This window comes from Protopterus annectens, chromosome 9.part0 (genome assembly GCF_019279795.1).
Source record: "Protopterus annectens isolate FY-2018-M chromosome 9.part0, PAN1.0, whole genome shotgun sequence".
Lineage (NCBI taxonomy): Eukaryota > Metazoa > Chordata > Ceratodontiformes > Protopteridae > Protopterus > Protopterus annectens.
This window is the reverse complement of record NC_056743.1, coordinates 638,404,578-638,431,540: the sequence shown is the minus strand read 5'-3', so window position 1 is coordinate 638,431,540 and position 26,963 is coordinate 638,404,578. Positions and strand designations below refer to the sequence as shown.

Below are 26,963 nucleotides of genomic sequence, written 5' to 3'. Positions count from 1 at the left end.
AAAGTATATCCCAAACAGCAGAGGCCCCAAGACTAATCCTTGGGGTACGCCACTCGTTACAGGTCTACTACTGGAGGTGGCTTCCTCTATTTTGACTGAGTGGGTTCTATTAGGGAGCCAGTTAGCTACCCATCTGGTTACATACTTGATGCCTAGCTGGGAGATTTTATCTACTATCCCTGAGTGGGAAATAGTTGAAAAGGGTTTGGCCAGGTCAAGGTAGGTGGTGTGCACCATCTTCCCCCTCATCCATGGCTTTGGTGACTGTTTCAAAGAAGTCGACCAAGTTTAACAGGCATGATTCCCTTTGACAAAACAAACTGTGTGGGGTCAAGCATTTGGAGGTTGTCAATGTCCTTGTTTATAAAGTCCATAATAATGCATTCCATAGCTTTGCAGATCAGGCTAGTTAGATTGAGGGGCCTATAATTGCCTGGGTCAGTGGAGCCTCCACCTTTGTGTAGAGCGATGACAGTGGCTGTCTTCCATTTGGCTGGGACAAAGCTGGTACTTTTTCTCTATATCAGACAAAGTTTTATGGGCATTTTGTTCAAAGAATTTGTCAGAATTCATGTCAGCATCCAGAAGGCTTAGTGTACATTTTCATGGTGGGGCTAGGCTCTTTTCCATGACAAATGGCTTCTGGGAACAGCAGAATCAACTGTTTTACATGATGCATCTACGGCGTTGTAAGTATACCTGACTATATGGCCGCTAAGGTTACCTGCAGTTTCATTCAATTTAGAGTTTTTGAGTAGTTTCTTTTTCTGACAGATAATTTACCTTCTGCCTTTTGTACAACACTATACCATCAAAGGTATTGATGTGGGCTTTGAATTAAGGTTTTTCATTGCTATTATAAAAAAGGTATGCACAGGTTTTCCATATTATGAGCTTTACCTCCCTCTCTGACTGCAGAACCCCTAAGAAATAACTCTTCTTGTGGAACCTGCCATCAGATTCATCATTCCAACATAAGCTTTGTGGGTTACAGGTATCTCAGAGTGGTCTTCTGGGGCCCTGTGTAGCTTGTATGGGTATACAGGGGCTGGAGAGTAAGTGAGAGAATGTTTGGCAGTGTCCTTCATAATACCCTCTATTTGGGAAGAAGAGGAAGGTTCACCTCTTGCTGTGGTTGTTTATTTGTGGCTATGGTTGCTAAGCTATAATATTCACAAATTACATCATCACCCTAAATGAAGTATTCCTTCATGAGATTCAGTGTTTCTTAAGTGGTAACAACTTCTGACAATGAGCAAGATGAAACTGAAGATGCATCCTCATTTTCAGTAAAGAAGAAAATTGGGAGCAAACAGTTATGTCACAGGATCTACTCCAAGATCTCGAATGAGAACCACAGACAAAGCACCCAGTGGAAATGCTATGAAATTTAACAGTCACAATTCCATGCAAAATCACAAATAAATAAATATATATATATATCTATATCTATATCTATATATATATATATATTTATATATATATATATATATATATATATATATATATATATATATATATTTATATATACACACACACATACACACATATATATATATATATATATATATATATATATATATATATATATATATATATATATATATATATATATATATACATACACACACACACACACACACACACACACACACACACACACACACACACACACACACACATACATACAGTATATATAAGTGACTATAAGTGAGTAATCTTGCTTCATTTTGAGTTTTTTTCTTACTGAGTTCTTAACCTTAAAATTGAGTAGCATAGTCTAAATACAGATCTGCAGCATCCAGTGCTTCAGCGGCATGGTTTTAAACCCTTTTCAAAGTATACCAGCTATAAGTTAACTGTTTTTTCTGGGGGGAAGTTGTAAGCTTGTTTTCCACCTTTCCAGTTACTACAGTAGTCCAGATGCAGATTTACTGTATCCAGGACTGTTTTGTAAGTTTTTGAGTTCCCCAGACCCTTCAGTGTTAGAGGGAAGCCTTCCAGCTTATCATTGGGGGTGGTAAGCACTAGGTAGCCTATCTACCACAAGAGGAGTGGTTTCTGGCTCTGAAATTGTAGTTTATTGGCCGTTTGGGCAGTTTTTTCTATCCCTTTCAACTTTCTCTTCTCTCTTGCACTTTAATTAGCTTATTCGCATAGCACTTCATTAGGCTTATTTTAGCAATTATTGTAGCACACAGAAGTGCTATCAGCACTAGACATCCTATAAGGAAACAGCTCCTGTACTTAGCAATGATGATCATCCCTCCTGGCATGGCTAAAGGTCAGTTACCTGTGCTTTCTCCTATTAACCTAGTGAACTTGGGCATTCTGAGGTAGTGTAGTAACTTCCTCATGTACATAGACAACCCTCTTCTCTTACCTCCCAACACTCAGACTTGTGAGAGATGCGCCTATATCTCCAAATTGGAAGCCATGCACTCTCCAGCCAAGACTGGAATAGCTGGTCAAGAGGAGAAGGTCAACACCTGCACCACACCACATGGAACACATAGCCCTCCAGAACACCCACATCACAGCCCTCACATAAAAACACATACCACACACCCACCTTCGTGGAGGCTCTCAATAGAGGTCTACCCAACAGCAGAGACCTCTAAGGCTGAAACACACTCCACCACCACAACACAGCACAAACCACAAGACACATAGCTCACCTACACAGTGTGCCCCTCAACCTAAGCCCCTAAGGCAAAACAGCTTGCCCAGTACAATAATCATAGGTGACTCAATAGTGAGGTGCACTGATGTCCCTAGAATAAGGAGAAGGTAACAGTCAGCTATCAGGTGCCAGAATCCAACAATAACACACATACTCAGGTCACTCCACAACAAGTACAAGTATGACTCTGTCATTGTCTATGTGGGTGTGAATGACCTGAGAGGCACCACCCTGGACTACATGAAAAGAGACATGATGGAGCTCTCGGATTATGTGGCCCAGTCAGGTATGACCCTAGCCCTGAGCAGCATTCTACCATCGCCCAGAATGATACTACAGTACAAACAGAAAATGATTGACTTCAACAATTGGCTAAGTTTCTGGTGTCATTCTAAGGGGATGCAGTATCTGTTTGCTTGGGATGACATGATTGACAGACCTCGATGCTTTGCCAGAGATGGCCTGCATCTGTCACCCCTGGGTTTCTGGGTACTGGCTAAGGCTTTTGCCACCCTTATAGTGCCTTTTTTAGGCAGTGTCCCAAAGACCAAATCACCACCGTAACAGCTATAAATAAATGTAATCTGAAGGTCAACGCTAGAAGTCTAAATCTTGAAATGCACTCACTCGAAGCACTCCTCAAAATGGAGAACATTGACATTTGTGCTGTAATGGAGACCTGGTTTAAAGCAGCAGAAAGCACCCCTGCACTACCAGGCTATAACTCATTCCACACCTTTTGGCCCCAGAACATTGGACCGAAGCTCCAAAGGCGGTGGTGTCTCCATATTCACAAAGGATATGCACACCTCCAGACTAGTAGCCCAGCATAACACATCTGAGATAATCCAGGTAAAACTAACATTGGGTAAGACAGCGATTCAGGTTGTAGTCTGCTATAGGTCCCCAACCATGTCCCAAGACTCTCACTCCACATTCCTAAGCACCCTGAAAACTATTAAAATCCAACCCAACACTTGCATGCTAGGTGACTTCAACTACCCCTCCATCAGCTGGCAAAACTACTCATGCACCAATGCACTGGCCCAACTCTTCCTGGAATTCATCAATTCCAATGCCCTGGATCGGCTCATTCTTACCCCCACTAGAGGAAGCAACATCCTTGACTTGGTTATTACTAACATGGCCAACCATTGCTGTACACCAATAATCAATTCCTCCCTGGTTAGATCCGACCACAAACTAATCACCATGGAAATCCACATCTCACCCACACCCCCTGCAAAGGCATCCACCATGAAAAACTTCTCCAAAGCTGACTGTGGACTCCTAAAAACAGAGGTGGCTAACTTCATGGCACCCGTGCCAATGGAAAATAGATGCATGACTGCCAAATCATACTCCAATGCACTGTACGAACACGTACATAAATACATGGAACTAGCCATACCCAACAGAACCAAGATGTTCTCCTCCAAAAAAAGGAAGCCAGTCTGTTGGTCCCCTGCCATTAAAACACTCTACAATAGAATGAAGAAACTGTTGCAGAAAAAGTTGAAGTCCTAAGACTGGAAAAAAATTATTTTATTAGCCTCAACAAAAAGTTGAGATCCCTCATCAAAACCTCCAAAGCCAGCTATGAAGGCAGAATTGCAGCAGACACTAAAAACAAGCAAAAGCTTTCTATAGTTATATCAAGAATCTCCATGGCAATACCCAGATTTGCTCTGAGTTACTGCACAATGGTACCTCCTATACTGAGCCAACAGGTATTATCAACATACTGGCTGGCAGATTCAGGGCATACTTTAACCCTTTCCCCCCAAAGGACCAATCTCAATACTAGAAGAATGCCAGGCACCCAGCATTACTGCAGCACAGGTTAAAGCTGCATTGTCTAAGGCAAAGAATACAGCTTCCATGGGACCCGGCAATATCCCTGGCTGGGTTCTACATGAATTACAAAGTGAACTGGCACCACATCTGTGTGTCCTGTTCACTCACAGCCTCTTCTCAAGCTTTGTCCCTACCGAATGGCGCACTGCTAAAGTCATCCCTCTCCATAAAGGAGGAGCTACTACAGACCCTGGAAATTATCACCCCCATTAGCCTGACAAGTCTGATATGTAAGGCTATGGAGCGCATCATTATGGACCTAATTAACAAGGATATAGGGAAACTCCTAACTCTAGATCCCACGCATTTTGGTTTTGTGAAAGGTAGATTATGCCTGCTCAGCCTGGTTGACTTCTTTGAGTCAGTCACCAGAGTGGTGGATAAAGGTAAGGCAGTTCATACAGCCTACCTTGATCTTGCTGAGGCCTTTGATACCATTCCTCACTCAAGAATTATTGATAAACTCAGCAAAATAGGCATCAACCCCTATATCATTAGGTGGGTTGCAAACTGTCTCACAGATAGAACCCACAGTGTGAATGTAGCAGACTCCAAGTCAGACTGCTGGCCAGTCACTAGTGGAGTCCCACAGAGATCGTTCTTGGGTCCTCTTCTGTTTGGCATCTACTTCTCAGAAGTTCAGGCCAACACGGAGGGACTCTGGCTCACCAAATTCACAGACAACTGCAAGCTGGGAGCCATTATTAACTCCCCAAATGATGCAGACATCCTACAGAAAGGCTTCACTGAGACCAATGACTGGTGTCAAAACCATGGCCTTAAGCATAATGCCAAAGAATGCGTCATCATCCCCTTTAGAAAAAACTCAGTTCCCACTAATTATCACATTGATGGGAGCCCACTGAACACTGAAGGCATTATAAGAGATCTTCGGACACACGTTGACAGCAACCTCTCTTTCGACCACCACATTGCCACTGTGGTCAGAAAGTCCTTCTATGTGGCACATCTCATTACTAAGAGTTTTGCATTCAGGAAGAAAGGTCATCATTTCTCTCTACTCTTCTGCCATTAGACAATCATAGATTATAATGCCCCATTTGGCATGTACCTCACTAGACACCTGCAACAGCTGGAGAGGCCACAAAAGTACCTCACGAAGAGGATCCTAGGCCTTAAACACATGTCCTACATGGACAGACTCAAAAAACACCAGCTATTCTCTGTCTCATATCATCTACTAAGAGGCGATCTTTGCTTGACTTACAAAGCCATGTCTGACCCAACTTTGTTAGAAATGCTACATCTAAAGAAATCCCAATCTCTCTGCACCACATGCTCCAGAGACCTCAATCTCATTACCACAATTAACAGGACATGCTGGAGGGACAGTTTCACAACCCAGAGACTGCCCATGCTATCGAACAGACTTTCCATACATGTCAAGCAGAGCACCTCACTAGCCCTCTTCAAGAAAAATCTTGATGAGTGGATAGGAAATAGAAAGTTCATCCCAGGGATCACTCCAGTGGCTCTACTTGAAAGAGGCACTGGGAACTAACGACAGGCGGCACAATGCCAGGGCACTTCTGTGGGCTAGGCTTGTAAAGGCCCCAGGGCCATTAGCCTAGTACACACCTATAAACCTATAATATATATATATATATATATATATATATATATATGTACACACACACACACACACACACACACACACACACACACACACACACACACAAGTATGTGTGTGTGTGTGTGTGTGTATATATATATATATATATATATATATATATATATATATATATATATATATATATATATATATATATATATATATATATATACATGCATGCACGTATATATAGAGAGAGAGAGAAAAAGAAGAGAGAGAGAGAGAGAATTGTGTAGAAATCTTTTTGGTGGAAACTGTCTTTTGCAAAAACACACACACATTTTTGTTAAGATAAGGGGAACTTACAGACCTCAAAAGATCTAGTGCCAGAACCTATAAAGGCAGCAGAATAAATATAAATATTTATAATATGGATAAAGTGCTGTCACAAGTACCTTACAGAATAATATAAGTTTATTATCAAACCAAAAGCAGCTGAAAAGAAGTAGAATAATGTTAAAAAAGTGTGCTTTGTGTTGTCAGGAAATCAGAAATCTCGATTATATGGTCTCGACCATATGAAATTTCCAGTTTCTGAAAACTCGATCATCTGATAGGGATCTGCACGGTGAAGTCTGCTTGAGAATCAATTGTAAGAAAGAAATACAGGTAGATATCATCAGTATAATACTGGAATAATGATTCTGTTTTGCTGTATTTGAGGCACCCTGCACTCCCATTTGGTAACTACTGGAAGAATTAAGCCTGGAGACCACCTTCTGAGTGCAGCCCACAGGGTTAAGAGGCAAACCATTCAATGACATTTCCAGAAAGGCCAAAATACTGTCTCAGGAACTCATTCAGAATGCTATGGTCCGTGGTGTTAACAGTCACCAAGCTAGAGTATAACCACTGATCTTTTATAATATGGAGGCCACTAATAAACCAAATAAGGCTCTTTTAGTGTTTTGCTTAGGTATAAAGCCATAGCACGATCAAAGCAGTCATGTGACGTCAGAAAGGAAATTTTCTATGCATGTACTGGCTTTCAATAGCTTTGCCTTTTAAAAGAAAGTTAGAGACACAATGACAATTTTCCAGTCTGTCCTGATCGGATGATAATTTCTTGAATATGAGGGTTATTTAGCTGTCATATGATGAAAGATGTAAAAAAGTCCTGTTCTTGGTTAAAGCATGGCAATTAAGAAAAAATAGTCTTAGGGGGTTCGGGGCATGGTTTAAACAGCCTTGTAGGATCAAAATCTAATCCAGATTAGGTTGTGTGCAAAGATGAAAGCACACACATGATATTATCAAAGCAATTACAATCTAACTCACTGTAGCAAATGTCCGGAGCATTCGCATAAGAAACAATGCAATACTCGTGGCCAAAAGAGCAGGACAGCACTTAGTTGTCATGGCTGATATAACAGTCTTTATTAGTGAGAGCATCATTCTTATTTCTTAACACTTGTCATAACTTTCAAATACAACAAAATCCCTTTCTTTAGTATGTGCAATGACTCCTGCCTATAAGTGGTAGCATTTGTAAAGCTTTTGCGGTGATTTAAAGCATTACTCAATCGTGCATTCCTTTACTCACAATCTGTTAGCAGCTATTCTTAGGTAAGGGACAGAGTTCAGAATATTTGCATTATTTAGACTGAGTTTTGTTGTTAGTAGTTGCAGATAGTTCTTTACTAGTGTTTGTAGCTGGATAGTGCCACATATATTTAAAATATTTATTTCTCGCCTTTCTCTTCACTGTCACTATATTCTGTTGCCTAACATAAATGGAATATGAAATACTAATCTAGTACATTCTGAAACACACACAAATAAACACAGGATGTGAACTCATGTCTTCTATGAGGTTGATATTGTTTGTCTCAGTGAAACATCACAAGGGAATGGATGTTCATGCAGACCTGAGTGTCAGTGGACATATTTACAGTTCTGATTAATATTTTTTATTCCTATTGTTAATAATTTAATCACTGTTAGAAGAGTGGAGTTGCAAATAGATAGTTAAGAAGCAGTGAACTGAGACACAGTTCACCTCCCACTGTTATGTTGTTTCTCCCTTTGACACCTGTTCTACCTGCTTGTTAAGTAGCAGGTGGGGCCAGTTAGGAAAAGAGATAGAGGAAAAGGAACTGGTTTCTACAGGTGTAACTCCATGACATCAGACTAGGAAGGGAGGAGTCAGCAGGTGTTTCATTGGTTTGTTACAGAATCCCAGAGGAAGCCAGAAAGAAGCATAACAGCAGAATCTGCATTTCAGTACACCTGTTTTAAAGTGAAGAGACACTGGGTCGTTTAGGTTACGAATCTCTCTAACTAAGGACTGCATAGGGAGAAGGATCCCTTCTCGCCCTCCCTGTAGCCAGCATGGGCAAAAAGGAAAATAGCTCTGAGCCATATGGTGAGTTAATGAAGGTTTTTTTTTTAAGTCGTCTGTAGAGAACTGCTGTTGCCATGGCAGAAGTCTTTATGCAAACCGAGTTTTTGACTTTGACTTTATGAAAAACTTAAAGCTGTGTAGCTGTACATTTTTAAACTAGGAAAGAACTACCAGAGGAAAAGTTTATCTAGTTAAAAGTAAACAGTAAATCTTTGTGTACAAGAAGCAAGTACATTCCACTTTTACAGGTATTTGATTTTCTTGGACAAAAGTAGGGTAGCAATGCACTGCTCTAAACTTCCCCTATCTCATTGAAACATTATTTGTGAAGTAATCCATTCTGCTTGCCTTTGTTTTATATATATTTATTTGTACAGAGAAAAAATTGCTGTGGTTAATCAGTTTTAAACAAGAATGAAGGCAGTAGACTCAAAATTATTTATTTTAAGACTAAACTGATTCTAGTCATTGTGTTCTATGTAAGGTTCTCTTCATACCTCTCGACCTCTGAGTTCAAGAAATCTGGACAAAACCTGAAATTATATGTGTGTGCGGTGGGCAATTTTTAAATATTGTTCTTATAAACTTAGAAAGTTGTTAGAATAACAGGATTTAAGTTAGCATGTGTTTTCTGAAGGATATGAAGTCTGAAACTCGAATGTATGTCATTTATTTAGTGACTTCAGTCCTCAGATCATCCCAAAGATTAGCCAGAAAACTACAAATTTTATGAGGAGCAGACCAAAAATCTGGACAATTGAGAGGTCTGGTCCTCTTTATTCTGAAACAGAGCTATACTGATGCTCGGGTAATAATTGTCAGCTTTGTGACATGTTTGTGAGAACTAAATGTCTGATATAGGAGTGGCATCTCAATGTATGAGTGCCCTAAGCAAGCTTGTTTATGGCACTCCAGCTGTGTTGTTTTTAGAGTACTTCTGCCCCACTTCAAGAAAACTGTATTCTAAATAAGATGACACCCTAATCAACTGTTTAATTTACTTATCCTTAATGTTGGTACTGGACAAAAATCAGGAGGTTAAGTAAAAGACAAAAAAGTAGCAACACAGGTTTGTTGAGATAATGTGTAGGCATCCTTTGATCTCAAAGGATCAAGAGTTTGTGCCTCTATTGAATTGATTCAGGGAGCATCTTCTGTGGCTGTGCAATCCAATCCTGGCGTGATGGTCCTTTCCACCCTCAGAGCAGCAGTAGACAAATGTTGGTCTGGCATTATGGGCATGGATCTTCCTGAGGGCTTTCTTATCCTCTGCTCTCCTTGTCAAGGTGGTTTCATACATAGTGAGAACTTTGGGTATGTGTGCATGTGCAGTAGTGCAACAAGACAGACACAGAACTGGGGTAAAGGTACATGTGACAAGTTGTCAAAATACAGATGAAAAAGAAAGTTCAGAAAGTTATTGATGCATACAAGTTGCAGAGCATAAATACTTAATTTTTTTCTGAAAAATAATTATACTAGTGTCTGTTTGTGTGTGTGTGTGTGTGTGTGTGTGTGTGTGTGTGTGTGTGTGTGTGTGTGTGTGTGTGTGTGTGTGTGTATACATGCTGACATAAGCTGGAAGATAATGTATACCAGGACAGAAGTGGGAAAACGGATGTATGACCAAAGATTCTTGGTCCTGATGGTGTCTCTTGGTATGGTGGAAAGAAGCACAGACAGGGCAGAGTTTCTTAAAGTTGCACAATGTGTGTATCGGTAAAATATGGTACTGACTGGTCTGTTGTCTGAAAGGTACCTCGGGTAAAGATGAGGAACACTGGATGTCTGCAACTAGCACTACTGAAAAATGTTAATGTTTCATGTCAACCAAAACAGACACCTCCCCCATTCCATTGTGTGTGTGCGCGTATGTCTGTGTGTGCACGTGTGTGTGTTAGTGGTTTTTCCACTGACTCCAGTGGACTACATTAACCGCTTAAGGTTTTCTTGAATAGGGCTTAAATGCAGTTTTTATGAGTGGAGCATCTCACAAGTGTTTCTTTGGTCATCAAAAAGTGAGTAAAAAAGGGTGAAGATTTCAAAAAAACCGTGAAAGCAGTATAACACTGAAATGCAGGTAGTAGCAACGAGTGGAGGAATGGAAGAAGATGAAAATTGTTTGAGGGTATTTCTTGGACAAAAACAGAGTGACAATTATAATATCTGAAATATATTTTAATAAAGATGCATCACAATTATCCTGCGTTTAAATTTCTTAAGAGAAGGCCACCAGCTTAGAAGGCATATTTTGAAATCTGAATTGTGCGGGACCCGCATTCTGGAAAGACCAAAATTATGAGACAAAAATTTGGACATTCTGCAAAAATCTGTACAGTCAAGTATGATGCTGAGGGCTGATAAAATCCGATCTACACAGTGTACCAGATATGTTTATGACCTCTCTTATCTGGGGTTTACCATTTTGATAAATGAAAAAATGTACACGACTGTGTTTTGTTTGGATGACTACTCATTTGGGCAACTTGTTTGGTGGGTGTGTAGATGATGACATCGCATTTTGTTTGTATATTTGTGCAAGTGCAGGGGGTCAGACATCTCAAATTTCCATTTTGGAAGAACATACTTATTTTCAGGCCTGATTTACCCCTGTACATGAATGTACCTATTTTTGGAGGTGTCTCTATTTTCCAGCTTGACACTTTCACACAATTTTCTAAATCTTTCCCATCACACATGAGATTGTTGAAGCTGTTAGTACACAGAAAACCACACAACATGACTGACATTCTAACAGCACTAATAATTGAAAGGCCACACATGTTTAATCTCCTTTTTTCGGAACAAAAATAAATGACCTCGTGTAAACGAATTTTAGTGCAATTCATTAATGTTTACAGATTTTACTTGTATCTCTTTGCTAGTATATTTATATTTTTTCCATCATTTTTTGTCACTCATAGGTTCATAGGTAGATACTAGGCTATTGGGCCTGTACAAGCCTAGCCAAAAAGGTATCCTGGCTTTGCCACCCAAGAAAATTATTTTCCTGTGCCCCTGTCAAGCAGAACCACAGAAGTGATCCCCGGGATGAATTTCTTATTACCCATCCAATCATCAAGATTTTTCTTGAGTGCTAATGAGGAGCTCTGTTTGACATAGATTGGTAGTCTGTTCCAGAGTATGGGAAGTCTCTGGGACAGGAATCTATCCCTCCAGCATGTTCTGTTTATTGTGGTGACAAGGTTTATGTCCCTAGAGGGTGTAGCTCGGAGGGATTGGGATTTCTTTAAGTGGAGCATGTCCAACAGCTCTGGGTTTGACATAGCTTTGTATGTTAGGCAGAGATCGCCTCTGAGTAGGCGATATGCAACGGAGTAAAGCTGGAGTTTTTTGAGTCTGTCTGCATAGGGCATTTGTTTGAGGCCAGTAATCCTCTTTGTGAGGTATTTCAGCAGCCTTTCCAGTTGTTGTAGATGTCTTGTGAGGTACATACCAAAAGGGGTGTTGTACTCTCTAATGGGTCTAATGAGTGATGAGTAGAGGGGAACAATGACCTCTTTTTTTCTGGATGAGAAACCTTTTGTGATGAGGTAGAAGGATTTCCTGACCACTGTGGCAATGTGATTATCAAAGGAGAGACTACTGTCCACCTGTGTCCCAAGGTCTCTTATCACACTTTCAGTGTTAAGTAGGCTACCGCCTATGTGGTAGTTCATTGATACAGAGTTTTTACCAAAGGGGATGACAATGTACTTTTTAACATTGAGCTTGAGACCATGGCTTTGACACTAGGCATCTGTCTCAGTGAGGCCCTTTTGTAGGATAACAAAACACAAAGGGAGGCAGCACCTTGGGAGCGTGAAGATTTATTAAGAGAACCAGACCAGTTTCAGCTTGTAGCTTTCATCAGTGGTACATAACATAAAGCAGTATGGCAACTGCAATATATACTTGGTGTCATTAAAGACCAATGACATCATTATGACATTATAACATAATGAGAAGAAAAAAAGAACAAAAGAAAAATGGTAAATATGTGTAGAATCTATTGTTTTTTTTTTGTATTAGTATTAGACCAGATTTTCCTTAGACAGGAAATGATGTCATTGGTCTTTAATGACATTGAGTATATATTGCAGTTGTCATACTGCTTTATGTTATGTACCACTGATGAAAGCTATAAGCTGAAACTGGTTTGGTTCTCTTAATAAATCTTCACGCTCCCAAGGTGCTGGACCCCTTTGTGTTTTGTTACAGTTTGTCTGGCCTGTGCATCCACCATACTTGCTAGCCTGCCTCTTTGTGCCTTTTGTAGGATGTCCACATCATTAGGAAGTTCGATTATGGCTTCTACTTTGCAGTCATCTGCAAATTTAGTTAGCCAAAGACCTTCTGTGTTAGCCTGTACTTCAGAGAAGTAGATACCAAACAGGAGAGGACCCAGGACTGAACCCTGTGGTACTCCACTTGTCACTGGTCTGAAGTCTGATTTTGGAATCTGCTACTTTCACATTGTGGGTACTGTCAGTAGGCCAGCTGGAAACCCATCTTGTGACATAGGGATTTATACCTAGTTTAGTGAGTTTATCTATAATTCCAGAGTGGGGATGGTGTCTAACGCCTTGGCATGATCTAGATAGGCTGTGTGAACCACCTTACCCTTGTCTATGGCTTTGATGACTGCTTCAAAGAAGTCTGTCAGGTTTAGGAGACATGATCTGCCTTTTAGAAACCTAAACTGTGTGAGGTCCAGAGTTTGGAGATCTCCAATGTCTTTGTTTATGAGTTCCATGAAAAATACGTTCCATGGCCTTGCAGACCAGGCTAGTCAGACTAATGGGGTGGTAGTTCCCGGGGTCTGTTGTGGCCCCCCTTTGTGGAGTGCGATAACCGTTGTGGTGCAACATTCAATGGGCACAAAGCCTGAGGTGAGGCTATGATTGAACATGGTACTTAGGTGGGGTGCCAGTTCATTCTGTAGTTCATGTAGAAGGCAGCCTGGGATGTTGTCGGGTCCCATAGATGCTGTGTTCTTGGCTTTGGAGAGTGAGGTTTTTACCTGTGCAGCCGTGATTACAGGAACATTGCATTCTTCCGGTATAAAGATGGGCCCTTTAGGGGGTGAGAGGTCCCCTATCTGCCAGGATGTTGGCAATATCAGTTGGCTCTGTATATTTAGTGTCATTGTGCTGTAACTCAGATCAGATCTGAGTGTTGCCATTGAGATTCTTGACATAGCTATAGAATGCTTTGTGGTTGTCTTTAGAATCAGTGGCGATTGTTTTCATAACTAGCTTTGGAGGATTTTATGAGGGATCTCCGCTTCTTACTGAGGCTGGCCAGGGAGTTCCTCCAATCTTGGGATTTTACTCTTTTTGCAACAGTTTCTTTCTTCTGTTGTAGAGTTTATTTATGGCAGAAGACCACCAGATTGGCTTCCTCTTTTTGGAGGACAGCATCTTGGTTCTGCTAGGGATAGCATGATCCAGGCACTCGTGTAAGTGCTTATAAAGTGCATTTGTGTACGATTCAGCAGTTGTACCACTGTTGTCCATCTGCATGGGTGTCGTGAAGTTTGCCACTTCTGTCTTAAGAAGCGTGAAGTTGGCTTTGGATACATTTTTTACAGTTTTCCTAATGGGGGTGGGAGCGGGATGTAGATGTTATGGGTGATTTAGCTTGTGGTCGGATCTGAACAACGAGGTGCTGACCTCTGGTGTGGAACACCGGTCGCCCATGTTGGTGATGACCAGGTCTAGGATATTGCTGCCCCTGGTGGGGGTGTGGATAAGTTGATCCAAGGTGTTGGAATTGATGAATTCCAAAAAACGTTGAGCAAAAGAGTTGGTACACGAGTAGTTTTCCCAGTTAATGGTGGGGTAGTTGAAATCACCCATTATTAGGGTGTTGGGTTGTATCTTAATATTTTTCAGTGCATCAAGAAAAGAGGAGTGGGAATCTTGGGGCATGTTGGGGGGTCTGTAGCAAGCTACAATCTGGATTGTGGTTTTGCCCAGAGTTAGTTGAACTTGGATAATCTCTGATGCATTATGCTGAGCTGCTAGCTTGGAGGTGTTTTTAAACTTGTTTTTGAGTAGTATCCCACATGCAGGAAGAATTATGTGCTATTTGGTATTCAGATTTTATGCTAGTTAGATATCAGGATTTTTGGCTGGATGTTCCTATTTCTCATGGACGTTTGTACATGTTTTCAATGTCTGCTGTATGAGGGTAGTTGAATGTGTTGATTTTGTGGGTAGGTGTGTTTATGGCTTTTTGTGTGTGCATTTCTTTCTGTTTAGAGGGTGTCTTGTGGTTAGTTGGAGTATTACTAGTAGTCATTTACTGCTGTTATTGCTGCGCTCTGTCTTTTGAATGTCAGTAGTGAGCAAATTTCAGTTATGTATGTAAATTTGTACTGAGTGGTGGTGGTTGAGTGCTGAATTTACTGGCTAGGGGACAAATTTGGGCATATAGATAAATATGAATGTGATGTACTTGAGCAACATTATACTACAGTGTGAATCAGGAATATTCCTTTTTATCACTGTTTTAAAATAAATAAAAAAATAAAAAAATAGTGGGAGCATGGGGGTACAGCCTACCACATGTGGTTTGAGGGAGTCTTGCAAAAAAACAACAAAATGTTTTTTATTGGTTTATGTTTTGTGCTATCAACAAATCCTTATAACTGACAATGATACAAAAATGGTGGGGGCTATTTTGTATCTACCAGATCAGAATGAAGGAGGTTCAGTTCAATATTTCATAAATTAAAAATCTGATTCATACCACCCTAGATCTCTGTTCCACTACCCCCATCATGTACTTGTTTCTCTGACATTTATTCCTCTTCTGTTTAGCATTGCATTAACTCCTCCCTTTCAGAGATGGAAGACAAAACTGAACTAAACACATATTGACAAAAAGCTTGCCTCTGGCAAGGAAGGCCCAAGCCTTTGTGTGCCAGAAGGATTCTTTCTAGCCTTTGTATACTAACCGGATTCTTTCCTTCTCTCCTGCACATACACACTAATATTAATAGATCTCTCTCTCTCTCTCTCTCTATATATATATATATATATATATATATATATATATATATATATATATATATATATTATTATTTATATATTTATATTTATAATTTATTTATATATATAGTCCCTTCTTTAACTCGAAATACTGAAATCTTAAATTTCAGTATTTCAAGTCCAGAATGTTGAACCCTCAAAGTAACGAAACACTACAATCATGAACACTCACAACATCGAAACTAACAAAATACACAGACATACAAAATCCTCCCCCCAAAACAGCACAAACACTACAAAAACAAAACTGATACCACCATAGGTTTCTGCAAGGGGGCAAGCCCACCTGCACCCCCCATGTGGGGGGGCTGTGCCCCCAACCCCCCTACTTATATATACAAACTCAGAGGTCACACTTAACTCGAACAAAAAGGAAGACACAGCTTCCCTGACTACCCTACACCCCCACTGCAGACAGTCATATGTAAACCCCCTAATAACACACAAACACACAGTACACATGTACAAAAATAACCACATTCTCACACACACACACACACACACACACACACACACACACACACACACACACACACACACACACACACACACACACACCTACTCCAATCTACTTGTTCAGCTCCCCACAACAACTAAATATTAACACATTAACACTAAAACCCTTAAATTTAAACACCTACCTGAATCTCCATAAAGACATGAACATTAAAATAAAATAAAAACTGCACCTAAAGCTCACACACCAAAGATTTTATTTAAACAAAAAAGTAAGCGCTTTCGCAACTAACCAAGTTGCTTCCTCAGACAGCTAGTAAAATACTATAAAGCATTTAAATAAATAAGACATGTCAGGATCAGCACTGCTAAGGTCATTGGTTATAGTTAATTAAATTGTCATGATTAGTTAAATTAAAAACACATGAGTGCTGTGCATTGTATAGCCTTACTAAGCTCTTATAAAGTAGAGAAAGCATTTCACATAATAACATTGTACCTAACAGCAAGCTAACCATTTCTGTATGTATCGTACTAAAAATTAAAGCTTCCAAGGACAGGTTACTAGAATTTATGTGGCAATGGACGTGCTTTGAGAAAAGGTTTAAGGGAAGCAATGCCATTCAAACCTGGGTGTTTTTCAGCATTAGGTTTCAGTATCCATTCTTGCTCAATGCTTTCTGTGTAATTCTCAATGTCGCCCCCACTGATGTCAGGATGTATTACTTGTATCACAAAAAATTAAAAAATATATTGCTTCCCTTAAACCTTTTCTCAAAGCACATCCATTGCCACATAAATTGTAGTAACCTATCCTTAGAAGCTTTAATTTTTAGTATGATATATACAGAAATGGTTAGCTTGTTGTTAGGTACAGTGTTATTATGTGAAATGCTTTCTCTACTTTTATAAGAGCTTAGTAAGGCTATACAATGCGCAGCACTCGTGTTTTTAATTTAACTAATCATGACAATTTAATTGACTATAACCAATGACCTTAGCAGTGCTGATCACCTGACATGTCTTATTTATTTAAATGTTTTATAGTATTTTACTGGCTGTCTGATGAAGACTTCCACGGTGGTGCAATGGTAGCATTGTTGCCTCGCAGCAAGAGGTTCTCCCATTCAATTCTTGGCTTGAGTTGGGAGTGCCTTCTGTGTGGAGTCTGCATGTTCTCCCCGCGGTCGAGTGGGCGTTTGAAAGACATGTTGAATGGGTGTGCCTTCGATGAAGGTTGGGCGTCGGGCTTGCAACTCGACACCATAAAAACTAGCTGCCAATCATTAGCGGACCGGAGTTCTAGCTGTCTGATGAAGCAACTTGGTTAGTTGCGAAAGCGCTTACCTTTTTGTTTAAATAAAATCTTTGGTGTGTGAGCTTTTGGTGCAGTTTTTATTCTATTTTACTTCAATTTCTCTGCACCTTGCTCTGTTTCCCAAGACATGAACATTGTCTGCCACACCGCAGAACCCTTAAAGTGACAGCACACACTAAATAAAGCACCAACGTAAATCCACCACAGATTCGATAAACCAAGGTTCGAAATAGTGCAGTTTCAAAGAACTGCACTTTCGACATTCTGGACTCAAACTACTGAAATTCGAGATTTCAGAGTTTCAAGTTAAGGAAGCAGACCCATATATAGATACACACACGCACATTTTTTTTTTTTTTTTTTGAATGTGTCTGTTAGTGTGCAAGTGTAGAATGTGTATATATGTGTTTGTGTGCACTCACTCACTCACTCACTCACTCACTCACTCACTCACTCACTCACTCACTCACTCACTCACTCACTCTCTGTCTCTCTCAAGTTAGGTCGCTGCTAACATGTGGAAGAACCAATGCAGTTGTATTATAGGATTACTCGAAGTGGAATGCAAGGGTTAGGTCTTTAGGTATAAGAGATGGCGTCAGGCACTTGAATTCTAATTATGAAAACTGTCTTTTAAAGCATTCTTCTAGTCTGTTTATATAACATCAGTTTCCTGTTAAGTCACTGTACTAAGTTACTAGCTCTATGAAAGCCACTTGGTTAGAATGAAGCAAAGCACTCCTTGCAGATGTAATCCAGTAAGCTCCACTTTTATAGCAGTGCTTGAAAACAGGCAGCAAAGGGATATAACTACTGCATGTGTTTGTGAGTAGAGAAATTTGATGTTCTAAGATTAGTTTTGTCTGGGTGCATACAACAGAGCAACACTTGGCCTTCTGCATTGATCTGTTCTTAAGCTTTATAACAAGATGGGATTAAAGTAGTATGACAGAATACGAATTAGCAAGATGCCATTAGTGTATTGTAAGAGGTGTCAGTAAACAGACTTATGTCTAAAATCATTTTTTGATAAAGCATACATCTGAAAAGGAAGTATTTCTAGGAAGTTTCTCCAAATTGAATGTGAGCTCTGCAAGTATTTTCCTTATGTGCTGTTTTGAGTTTCTGTAATGCTGCTTTTAACACTGTTTAATTTCATTAAGCATTGCTAGCAAAGATCAGACTATTCCATGGATGTAGTTTCCTGTATTGAAATGTTGCCTTTAAAGCTTTAAAGACTGTGACTGCACTGGTTAATACAGAATATAAATCTAGCCACTTAACATTTAGTTCCTTACTTTTATTACATATTCAGTAGTGTGGATTTTAATACACGCACCCTTCTTTTGAGAACAGATGAATGTGTATTTAAGGGCACAGCATCTTATGATGTACAGGTCTGAATAGATTTTCCCATATAAACTTTCAGATGATGACATTGTGCACCTTGTAAAGGCATTAACCCTGCCCCCCAACCTCTGTTTCCTTTCGTCTTGTTTGACTGCCATGTTTCAGAATCCTGTAATACCTGACTGTCTAGCATTTGGTTCATGTCTTCAAGGAATTTACTTTATTAATTAGGCCATGTTAAACAACATATTCGTGTAGAATTTGCATATTATCTGTTTTGGACTTCTTTTATTTTGGACTTTTTTGTACTCTCGTATGTTTTGCTTATTCCAATGCTTGTTAAGGTTAAAAAAAAAAGTAAAACAAAAACTGCTCTACACTGATGTGTTCCAGGTTGCTATTGAAAATGGGACCCTGTTTTTTGTGGTTTTAGATGCAAAAATCAGTTGGGCAGTGCATGAGTAAAGACCTTCACTCATCTTTTGTAACTGTCCATTCTTGTCCACCTCGCATGTTGCCTTGCTCTTCAGATTTATATATATCTGCAAAGATAGCCTGTGCAAGAACAAAGAACCACACTTGGAGAAGAAATTTACTTGGGCTAGTGTAAGAAGACTCTTAATAAACAAGTTGTAACAGTGTTTCATAGGTTGGTACTAGGCTATCAGCCCTAGGGCCTATAGAAGCCTAGCCATAACAATTCCCTGGCTGTTTCTTCCCACACTATTTACTTCCCTGGAACCCTGTCTAGCAGGGCGACTGACATGATCCCAGGGGTGAATTTCCTTTCTCCCATCCAATCATCAAGGTTCCTTTTGAAGAGGGCCAAAGAGAGGTGCCCTGCTTGACATGTATGGGCAGTCTATTCCAGAGTCTGAGGAGTCTCTGGGTCAGGAACCTATCCCTCCAGCACGTTTTGTTTATTGTGATGACAAGGTTTCGATCCTTGGAGCGTGTGGCTCTGAGGGATTGGGATTTCTTTAAATGTAGCATGTCCAACAGCTCTGGGTTTGACATGGCCTTGTATGTTAAGCAGAGATTGCCTCGGAGTAGACTATATGCGACAAGAGTATAGCTGGAGTTTTTTAAGGCGGTCAGCATAGGGCATCTGCTTTAGGCCTGTGATTCTTTTAGTGAGGTATTTCTGCGGCCTTTCCAGTTGTTGCAGATGTCTTGAGTGGTACATACCAAATGGGGCGTTGTATTCTATAATGGGTCTAATGAGGGATGAGTACAGTGGGACAATGACCTCCTTTTTTTTCTGGATGAAAAGCCCTTGGTGATGAGGTGTGCCACATAGAAGGATTTCCTGACTGTTGTGGTTATTGAAGGTGAGACCACTGTCCACCTGTGTCCCTAAGTCTCTCACACTTTCGGTGTTTAGTGTACTGCCACCTATGTGATAATTCATGAGTACATGTCTTTTCCCAAAGGGGATACCTATACATTTCTTGGCATTGAGCTTGAGTCCATGGCTCTGACACCAAGCATCTGTTTCTGTAAGGCCCTTTTGTAGAGTATTGACATCATTTGGAGATTCAATAATGGCTCCAAGTTTGCAGTCATCTGCGAACTTTGTTAGCCAGAGTTCCTTAGTGTTGGCCTGTACTTCAGAGAAGTAGATGCCAAACAAGACAGGTCCCAGGACTGAACCCTGAAGTACTTCACTTGTCTGGAGCTGGATTTGGAGTCGGCCACTTTTACAGTGTGGGTTCTGTCAGTAAGCCAGTTGGCAACCTATCGAGTAATGTAGGGATTAATGCCCAGCTTAGTAAGTTTATCTATGATTCCAGAGTGGGGGATGGTGCCAAAGGCCTTGGTGAGGTCCAGATAGGCTGTTTGGACTGCCTTACCCTCGTCCATGTCTCTGGAGACTAATTTGAAGAAATCAGTCAGGTTCAGGAGACAAGATCAGCCCTTCATGAACCCAAACTGGGTGGGGTCCAGTGTTTTAAGGTTGCCAATGTCTTTGTTTATAAGTTCCATGATAATACGTTCCATGGCCTTGCAGATCAGGCTCGTCAGACTGATGGGGCAGTAGTTCCCCAGATCCAAAGTGGATCCCCCCCTTGTGGAGTGGGATAACTGTAGCTGTGCGCCACTCAGTGGGCATGAAGCCTGAGGTGAGGGTATGATTAAACATGATACTTGGGTGAGGTGCCAGTTCATTTTGTAGTTCATGTAGTACACAGCCCGGGATGTTGTCTGGTCCCATGGATGCTGTATTCTTAGCTTTGGAGAGTGTGTTTTTTTACCTGTGTGGCCATTCTTACTGGAATTTGGCAAACTTCCGGTATTGAGATAGGCCATTTAGGGGGTGACAGGGGGGTGAAGGTGGCACTGAATCGATCTGCCAGGATATTGGCAATATCCTTGGGATGAGTATATTTAATGCCATTCTGTTGTAGCTCAGAGTAGATCTGAGCATTGCCATTTAGATACTTGACATAGTTATAGAATGTCTTGTGGTTGTCTTTGGAATCTTTGGTAATTTTATTTTCGTAACTAGCTTTGGAGGATTTTATGAGGGATCTCAGCTTCTTACTGAGGCTGGTAAGGGAGTTTTTTGCATCCTGGGATTTTCCTCTTTTCTGCAACAGTTTCTTCCTTTTGTTGTAAAGTTTGTTTATGGCAGGGGACCACCAGATTAGCTTCCTTTTTTTTTTTTTTTTTTTTGAGGGAGCATCTTTGTTCTATTTGGGATGGCATGATTCATGCATGAGTGGATGTGCTCGCACAGTGCCTTAGTGTAGGACTCCGCAGTCGAACTTTCAGTTCCCATCTGCATGTGTGTCATAAAGTTTGTAACTTCTGACTTGAGTAGCATGAAGTTGGCTTTGGAGAAGTTTTTTATGGAGGTTTCCTTACTGCGGGTGGGATGTGGATGTTAAGGGTGATTAGCTTGTGGTCTGATCTGACCAACAAGGGAGTGACCATAGGTGTGGAGCATCAATTTCCCATGTTGGTAATGACCAGGTCTAGGATATTGGAGCCCCTGGTGGGACTATGGATTAGTTGATCCAGGGCATTGGAATTTATGAATTCCAAGAACCGTTGGGCAAAGGTGTTGGTGCACGAGTAGTTTTCCCAGTTAATGTCAGGGTAGTTGAAATCACCCAGTATTAGGGTGTTTGGTTGCATATTAATATTTCAAGTATGTTTGGCACATAAATGTCCTAACAGAACAGGCTGAGTGGGATAATTCAAAAAATGCACGGGGCATACAAGACCATTCATCTATGGGATAAGAATGCGAGCTACTGATTGACTAGTTGGAAACTCATCCAGCAGGTAAGGAAATGGGCGGAGAGGGAAGGTCAGAATCTGAACTGCTGTAACTATGTTGTTTTGTTGGATTCATTGTACTCCCCTGCCTTTTGACTCAATGTTTTGTTGATTTGTTATTTTTTAAACTTTGAGTTTACACTGTGAAGTAGCCACTGGAATTAATACAGTTTTTACAATTGCCAAATTACTGGAAATGGCTGCTGGTGATCATCTGCTGTGCATTCCTGAATCCTAAATATAATTCATCTTCAGAGGTTATTTGTGACTAGTCAGTCAGATGCTAATTCCATAAGAAGTCACTTTTTGTTGGCCATTACTGTTTGGTTTTAATGAATACTAGTCTTGAACAGTCCATTTTAATTGCTATACTTGTAGAACAGTGTACATTCCTCATACGTAGAGCTGTCAGTCTTGTCTTGAAGGCATTGAATGTTTACAAAATGATGATAATATATGCAATATGTCCAGAATGACTTAATCTTGAGATGCTTTATACACAATTTAGGAAATCTACCTCTCAATACCTATACACACACAAAGCAAGCATATGCTTGTAGTCAAATGTGTGACAACATTGTATGTAATGATTCTGGGTATTGTCTGTTTTTTAATACATATTCATAAATATATGTTGTAAAGCAGCTGTTACACTGAGTGTGCCAAACCAGTATTGCATAACTCTAGTGCATTGTCAAGGGAAGAATGAAAGCAGTCCCTTGATTATGTACCGTACTTCCTGTAATTGGGTCATTCATACAAAAGTACAATTGGCAAGTAAACTTACCATACCAATAGATGTTTGAATGATCCTTGCTGCAGTAGCCATGGCTATATGGGGTTATATTCTGCTAAGTAGATAACAACAGCTGGCTAGCTTCCAAAGCTTCAGGGCACTTTTCATGCACTCGAGCGGTCGGTCAACTCAGGCTGAGTTGACTAAAAGATAAGACTGGTCACCAAGCCCTAGAGCATTCCTGCCAACAGAGGGAAGGAGGCTGAGCCTTAAAAGGACAGTGCTAGGAACAACAAAAAATAACCACCCCCTTGTCATAAAATAAGGGAGATGGAGGGAGAGGCTGCTGCAGCAGTGATCATTCGATTATCAGCTGCTATGTTAAGTTTACTTGTATGTTCATCATATTGATCCCTGCTGCTGTAGCCTTGGCAATATGGGCAGATTACCATAGCTTCCCACATTTGGGATGTGGAAAGAGAAGAGTCCAGAACTCCCTGGAGAATGGTCCTGGCAAAGCCTGATCTAGACCTAGAGAAGGAATCAACCTTATAATGCTTATGAAAAGTGTGTACAGAAGACCACATTGCAACTTCTAGAATTCAACACTTAACAAAAATCTGTAGATGAAGCCAAGGCCCTGGTAGAGTGGACCTTGATTCTGCCTGGAATAGTTTCGTGGTGGTGAGCATAACAAAAGGTAATGGCCTTAGACAAACATTTGGAAATAGTCTGTTTGTTTTTGACAAAGGTTATCCTTTTTTTTTTTACCTTCCCAAGAAGTGAAGAATTGATCTGAAAGCTTTAGTTCTGTCAAAATAGTACCTGTGTTGTCTGTGGACATCCAAGGTAGGGAGTATTCCTTCTCCCTCATTTTTGGGTTCAAGAAAGAAATTGGGGAGATGGATATTTTTCCTTAAAGTAAACTCTGATACCACTTTAAGAACTAATCACTCTTTTATATCTAAAGAAACTCTGCCCCCATGGAAAATGAGATAGGGTTGACTCGGCATAAGGCATAGATACCTTTCTTGCAGAATTCAGAGCAATCAGTAAAACTGTTTCCATGTTAGTAACCTCAAGACTGGCAGATTAGCTAATTCAAATGGAGCAAGCTAATTCAAATGGAGCAAGTGTTAGCAGCTGCTTGGGAACTTAAGTTTGTGTTAGAGCTATCAGTTTTCTTAGACTTTTTTTTTTTTTTTTATGCAAAACCCCTTTCTAAAACATTTTGATATGAGACTGCATTGAAAGAGGAGGATCCATGGGCAGGCATGCTGAAATGGCCAATAAAATGTACTATAATTCTACTTTTCTGAAGTAAAAGTCAATATCAAGTTTGCAGATGACTGAAAGCTAGGAAGCAAGTCATTGAATCCCCAAATGAAGGCTTGTCCCAAATAAATAATTGGTGCCAAAATCATGGAATGAAACTACATGCCAAAAAATACTTTATTGTATCCTTTTCAGTCATCTGTCCCAGGGAACTACCACGTTAACAATACACTCCTCTAAGAGTTGACCCAGCTGTTTGGGATGTGGGAACTTATATGGATAGCTACCTACCTTTTGCTCAACATGTATCCATTGCTGTAAGAAAGTCTTTCTATATTACATGTTGTAAGAAAGTCTTTCTATATTACACAGTCTATTGTTATTATCCCTTTTAGATCTAGGGATGTCATTATCCCTCTTCACTCAGCCTTCATTAGGTTAATCACTGAATATAATGCTCCCTTTGGCATGTATCTGTCCAGACACATGCAACAACTGTAACACTCTCCGAGGTATCTTGCTAAAAGGGGATACAAGGTCAAAACAGCATGTCATACATGGATTGACTCAAAGCCTTGTCACTGTACTTTGTGTCCTACAGACTGCTAAGAGGTGACCTTGTCTGCTATACAGGGTGTCCTCCAACCCAGTACTTATGTATTTACTGCACATCAGTAAATCAAATGGCATCAGAAGTACTTTGTCTTGGGGTCTAAGCTTCTTCTGCAAAAACAGAATAATATGGAGGGACAACTATATCTTGCAGAGGATAGAAATGCTTTGGAACAAAGTTCATTCCTGTCCATAGTGGAGCACAACCTGGACCTATGGATGGGAAACAGAAAATTTACCCCAAGATTGCCCTCTCTACTACTAATGGACAGAGGCAGCTCCTAAATGATTTATCCATGCATGGATTCCCTGAAATTATCTATGGTATGACCCAGTTAATATATAATCATTGACTGTAGGATGGGTAAGGTCAATCTCTACCCAAATGAGATCAAACCTTGTAGTGTTGAGGTCGACCATGCTAGTGAATTAGAACTAGTAAAGTATATACAAACACAGGATGTACGTGTCTGTAAACCCGACAAAGGTGGAGGGTTGGTAGTGTTTGATCAGGCCGATTTACTCTAACCGTATGTATCTTTTGCTGAATAGTGACACCTATCGGCAAAGTTCTAGATCAGAGGCAAATAGAGCATACAATTTAATTAAAAGTTGTTTGAATGATTTGTTTATAGAGGGACGTGTTGATTTAGCAGTGCTTAATTACATGACCACCTTATTCCCTAGGTATCCGTCCCTATTTGGAATCCCTAAAATACACAAAGATTTAAATAACCCACCTATGAGACCGTTAGTTGACAGTAGAAGTTCTCCTACATATGCATGTTCAAAAGTCATTGACACTATGTTACAAAAGTTTGTTGTGCTAGAAAAACAAATATGTAAGGACTCTTGGTCTTTTTTTGTCTAGTATAAATGATATAGAATATAGATGTGACTCGAATTTTTTTACAATTGATGTCAGGGATTTATATACATGCATTCCTCATACTGTTAGTATTGAGTGGGTAGCAGCATTGATGCGCAAACATGGAGCACCAAATAGGGATATAGCCTTGATAACTGAACTGTTGGACCTCATTTTAACGAACAGTTATTTCATGTTTGATGACAACATTTTTCTTACAGAAAGTAGGACTGGCAATGGGGTCCCCTTGCGGAGCTAGTGTGGCCAATTTAGTTATGGCCCACTGGAAAACCAATTTCATATTCAATGATGCATCTTTATCAGAAAGTATTTTATATTACACTAGGTTTTTAGACGAAATCTTTGTATTATTCAAGGGAGATAAAGGTAAAACTATCGAATTAGTTCAAAGGTTAAATTCTTCAACAGACTTTTTACAGTTCACGCATAGTTTTAATACTGATGTCATTTCTTACTTGGACATCTGGTTAGTTAAAAACAATGAGTTAAGATCTTATACAGCAAAAATTTTTTGAAAAGCAACCTACTCTAAATCCTTTTTGCATTTTTCAAGTTGCCACCCCTTCCATCAAAAGAGGTCCGTAGTCAAAGGTCAGTTGGTGAAAGCTTCCCGCATCTTGACTTTGAAAACGGACTTCTTTGAGGAATGTGACTTTTTGAAAAGTATGTTCATGCATCGAGGCTAACCAGAAGACCTATTAGAGTCTCTGATAGATGAGGTTACTCGTAAAAGAGAATTATCTTCACTGAAACCTATGTTATCAGTTAAATTACCATCTAACACTAGTGTAACTTCTTTGGAGATAGAACCAATAGATTCACTCACTTGAGCACTTATCTCGGAGAGAACAGAATTTCAAATGTAGTTTCATAACAACTTTCAATGTCCAAAGTAGTTATATTATTAGAACATTACATAAGAACTGGGGTCTAGTTAGAACTAACCATGAACTGTTTGAACGGCTCGGCACTAGACCATCAATAGTATTTAAGAGAGGGAGTAATTTAAAAGCACTCTAGAATTACGGGCACATTCAAGTGTGAAAGTTGTAATTATTGTAAATTCATACACGTCACTAACTTTTTTTGAAATTGATGGACATAAATACAAGGTGAAATCTAAATTTAATTGTAACACCAAGTTATTGTTTACTTAACTAGATGTGTAGTGTGCCCAGAATTTTATGTGGAAAAACAGAACGTAGGTTCCATGAGAGAATTTATGAGCATATTTATGCCATAAACCATAACAAAATTGACAATGCGTTGGCAAAACATGCCCATCTGAATCCTCAACATCCGTTCAAATTCATGGTTATAGATCAGGTTGTGAATGACATTAGAGGTGTCCTGGCTTCATTCAAACTTGAAGAACTGGAACTAATGTGGCAGCTAAACCTAAATGCATTTAGCTTTCCGGGTCTGAATGAATCATGCTCAATCATGAGCATATTAAAGCTTAAAAGC

The 26,963-nt window shown here is 39.9% G+C and overlaps 1 protein-coding gene across 1 annotated transcript in view; it reads left to right on the top strand.

Moving 5' to 3' along the window:
• Nucleotides 1–8,269: 8,269 nt before the first annotated feature.
• Nucleotides 8,270–26,963, top strand: part of SLC44A4 (solute carrier family 44 member 4) — a 1,277,084-nt gene continuing 1,258,390 nt past the window's right edge. The window contains exon 1 of the mRNA XM_044082136.1: nt 8,270–8,538. Coding sequence (XP_043938071.1) covers nt 8,505–8,538 — 34 coding nt within the window. The 5' untranslated portion in view covers nt 8,270–8,504. The remainder of the gene's footprint in view (nt 8,539–26,963) is intronic.